At 40.9% G+C, this 4,616-nt stretch overlaps 1 protein-coding gene across 3 annotated transcripts in view; it reads right to left on the reverse strand.

Annotated features, from left to right (window-relative positions):
- The window catches only part of Htr4 (5-hydroxytryptamine receptor 4), a 172,375-nt gene extending 171,161 nt beyond the window's left edge, over positions 1-1,214 (reverse strand). For all 3 annotated transcript variants that reach the window (XM_004631274.3, XM_004631275.3, XM_004631273.3), the window contains exon 1: positions 1,147-1,214. In XM_004631274.3, the coding sequence (XP_004631331.1) occupies positions 1,147-1,172 (26 nt within the window). In that variant the 5' untranslated portion in view covers positions 1,173-1,214. The remainder of the gene's footprint in view (positions 1-1,146) is intronic.
- Positions 1,215-4,616: the final 3,402 nt, after the last annotated feature.

Consider the following 4,616-nt stretch of genomic DNA (forward strand, 5'->3'; position numbering starts at 1 on the left):
CTGGGTTCCACTATACTTTCTCTGTGCAAACAATTTAACAGGCTTTCAAAGGAAAATTAAATACATGCCACTAACCTGAAAATCTGTGTGAAAATCCTAAGACTTTGCATCAAGTTAGTGCACTTAGTAGCTCAAACACAGAGCCATGATGCCTTTAATTTTTAGACCTCAAACTAACTTTCCAGTGTCTTGAGTGAAAGACAAAGGTTCCTGTGACTGCAGATGAGGATTTTGTTTTTTGTTTCATTTTGCTTTGCTTGTGGTGGTGGTGGTGTGGCGGTGGTGGTGGTGGTGGTGGTGGGAGGACCAACCCAGGGCTTTAGCATGAGCTATATACTTTAACCTTTTCTAAAGCTTTTGAGGCAGTGCCTCCTAAGTTATTAAGCTGTCCAAGGTGGGCTCAAGCTTGAAATCCTACTTCAGTCTCTCAGAGCACTGGGGTTCCAGGGGTGTGGCACCATACCTGCTCACAAGGAATATATTTCTTAGGAAGTTTTTCCACTACTGATGTCTATGAATAATCCCATTTTCAAAGACATACTAATTATGCTTTATTCATTATAATTCTGTACACTACTTGATTGTGTCAAATAAAATGGAGCAAACCTTTAAGAAAAAGAAAATTCCTAAAACTCAACTTCCTGTTTCTTCTCTGAGTTTTGCAGGAAATCACAAGAAAATAAAACAAAAACCATTTAGCTTTACAAAATATACCATACAAACCATCTTACGTCACATAACCATATCATACAACCTGATACCCTGGCTGACAGGAAAGAAACACACCAGAAGCTGCTAGAAGTAGCTACTCAAAGTTATATATAAAACCTAGATGTACAGATAGATATTCTTAAGCCATTTTACCCAATTTGAATACATCTTATTGGAGAAATAAGTATCTATTTTTAAAAGAGTTGCCAATGTGCAACTGTTAGTATAGGCAGCTGGAAACATTTACAGCCATATTACACTTATTATGTAAACTGAAATGATAAAATGTTAACAAAGCAGTACTACACTCGTAAAACAGTGAGGTTTGTATGAAACACAGAGGAAAACCTACATCCATTATTTCTGTAACTCTACAACACTCTTGAGAGGCTTCCTAGTAGAAACGGCAACAATTTGTACAGAAACTTAACATACCTCACATTAGCATCAAGTTTGTCCATTACAGGAAATAGGCATGGATGAACTGGATTTCGGTGGCCACCAGGTCCTACCACGGAAAAATAAAAAGAAGTTAGGAGAGTAACATAGGAAAATAAAAGTCCTTCTCCAAGGAAAAAAAATACCAAATAATCATTGCTTCCTGCTTACTAAGACTTATTGTTTTTGGAATATTTACTACACAATACCATAGCGAAAAACAATTGGTATGTTGAGGTATGGTACAGCTGAGTGTTGTAAAAAGTTTCCATATATTCTTTTTTTTTATAGAATATTTTTTTAAACATTTATTTATTTATTTGTGTGTGTGTGTGTGTGTGTGTGTGTGTGTGTGTGGCCAGCTCAGCCCACCTGGGCGCGGGGCTGGCTGGCATGTGGTGCTGGGGGATCGAACCGCGGTCCCTGTGCTTTGCCAAGCTTATTCCAAGTAGGTGCTTTAGACACTGAGCCATCTCACCAGCCCATCCATATATTCTAATGATCTTCTGGTGGTTAAAACTTACAAGCCTTTCTTTTTACTCTATGTTAATCCGTTTATTTGTTGTTGTTGCTCCTTTTTTTTTTTTTTTATCTTCCAAGAGGCATTGCTACTTTGTAGGACATACATAATGACAATAACAAGTGAAAATAGGTAACCACATTCTTATGATTTGTAGTGGTTGATACATTGTGTCAACTTGGCCAGACTTTGCACTTCTGGCTGGTGGGCATCCCGCCCTGGGGCACAATTGGTTCTGCCCCCAGGGTGACTCATCACAAAGAGACCATATAAACGGGCTGAGGAAGTAGTTGATCTTCCACTTTGTGGGACAGTCTTCGCATTTGGCTTGGACTTCATCGCCTTCCCTCGCAGACTTGCACGGAGCACAGCAGTGAGCTTCAGACCTTGGGACTGAACTCCTCAGCACACTCCTCCATCTGACTCTGCGGCTGACCGAAGTAAGCCAATCTTGTAATTCCTTACACATTGTATATTTTGTGTTAATATCTGTTCCTTATATTATATCTGTTCCTCTAAGTAACACCCTGACCAATACTCTTCTCTTGTTGCTGGGACAAATACCCGACACTCAAAATGGAGGAAGGAAAGGTTTACGTAGCTCACAGTCACTGGAGGTTTCAGTCCATACTCAGCTGGCTCCAAGGCAGAGTGGCACACAGCAGAGGGCAACCTTTCATGGCGGCACAAAGAGCAAAAGCACAAGGGAGAGGTAGCAGCAGCTCAAGCAGCTGGCTTCTCTTCCCACCTTACATTATAATGCAAATTACCTGCCCCAGGGCAGGTGCAGCATCCACACCCACAATAATCAACCACAAACTCCAGAAGCTGCCCCAAGACTGCATGAGGCTTTGGGGGGACACCTATACATAAACCATAACATGATTAAAATAGTACATAGCCTAAAGTGGCTAGATAGTTTGTTGCCAATAAGGATTTTCAGGTTTCTTTAAAAAAATCTTCATGGTGAGTGATCATAGCTAATCTTAAGAATCTAGAAAACCTGTTAAGAACTCTCTATCTGGAAAAACAAATGTGTGCACATACATATAAACATTCATAAACCCAGGAATCTAGAAACACTGGGCCCATCCAGGAACCTCAAGCTAATAAATCACATTCAAAGAAGAGTTATTGCCGAGTTCCTGATAGCTTCCCTAGCACAGACCCTCTAGCATACCCTCCTTAATGGGCACGATTTCACTCATCTCTAAAAAATTGGCTCTCGTAACTGTACAGTTTCATTTTTTCAAAGAGTAGTTAAATTTTTTCATTATATTTTTTCCACAACATAGCAAATCAGAGAGCACAGGGGAAGATCCCAGCTGTGTTTTCCAGAATTCCCCAGAGCAGGTCCATTTTGCTTTGGAGAATCCTTCACATTTCAGTAAATATAAGAGACTGGACGAGATGGTCTTTGAGCTCACTTGCAGCTCTGATATTATGTAATTTTTTGCTAATTGAATCTTACTAAGAAAAACTACTAAATCTGTTTATTGAAATAACAAAGCCATGAAACAGCCGGAGTCCTTAGTTCTCTCACCCAGGAGACCCAAATACATGAGGCCAGAAGCCAGGAACAGATTGGACAACCACCAGGGCTGCAAGGATATAAGAGGTGTTCCATCTATTTCAATGTTTGTTATTTGGAGACTGTAAGCCTCATGTGAGGTACTGTGGGCATTTCTGAAATTATTGCAAATGAGAGGAAGGTTCAGTCTTCAGAACTCTGAGCCCTTACGCTTATTCCAAGCAAAGTAGCTCTTTCTAGGTCTATCTTTTGAGTTCAGAACATTTTTCTTGAAACACACAAGTAAAAAGCCCTGACATTATGTGACAAGGCTCAATCGTCTTTTCTCCTGTCTCTAAAATCATTCCTGAGGTAATTATATTTATTTGAGTGGCTTAAAATATATCCTATTCACTGAAGACTCCCAAGGTTATATCTCTAGCCCAGGCCTTTCTTAGACTCTAATTGCCCACCTGACATTTCAAGCTGATGACTAAAACGCATTCCAAATTGAACTCTTCCTTTCCCACCCCCAAATCAAATCTGCTTTTCCATTTCAGTGTTCTCCACCTCAGTCAGTGTCCCACCATTTACCCAGTTACTCAAGCAAGAAACTTCTTTCCCTCACACTCTAGAGCCAAACCAAGAGCACACTTGTTCCCTTTGTTCTAATTCCTGTCAGAACTGACACATCCTCTCCCCAGGCTCCATCTTCTGTCTCTAGAATATTGGCATTTTCCCCTCACAGTCTCCGCTTATCCACTGTTATCTCTTCTTCTACCAGTAACCAGAATTCTAGTGTAGAATTTCAGTGGCTTCCTGTCACACTCAGAATGAAATCCAAACCCCTTATCTCTGCCAATAGTGTCCCTGACTTAGCATCTCCAAGCTGCCTTCCAACCATGCCTGTTCTTCTCTTGCGTCCCCGTGTTCCTTGGCCACCACAACAGACTCTCACCTCAGGGTTTTTCTTTACCTCTTCTCAATGGAATTTGGTCATGAAGATCTCTCTCACCTCCTCAGGAATGTCACTCAAATACCACTTTCTCAGGAAGGTCTTATCTCACTTTTAACTAAAATCTCAGACCCAAAGCTGGACAGATAGCTCAGTGGTCTAAGTGCCTGCCTGACAAGAACCTGCCTGGCAAACAAACACAGGGACCAGGGTTTGATCCTGGCTACCATATGCCATGCCTGTACCAGAACTTTTGGCACACTGAGACAGCTCTGAAACCAGGCATGGTAGTGCACACCCGCAATCCCAGTGCTGGAGAGGCTGATACAGGAGGATCACTATGAGTCCTACCTGTGTAGCAAGCCCCTATACCAATAAAAATAAATAAAAAGATTTTAAAAATTAAAAGAATCTCAGAGTCTACTTTCTAAATGTTTCCATCCTCTTTTCCCTGTTTTTATCTGAGTACATATATTGTAGCT

The sequence above is a fragment of the Octodon degus genome, unplaced genomic scaffold (genome assembly GCF_000260255.1).
Source record: "Octodon degus isolate 3935 unplaced genomic scaffold, OctDeg1.0 scaffold00040, whole genome shotgun sequence".
Taxonomy (NCBI): domain Eukaryota; kingdom Metazoa; phylum Chordata; class Mammalia; order Rodentia; family Octodontidae; genus Octodon; species Octodon degus.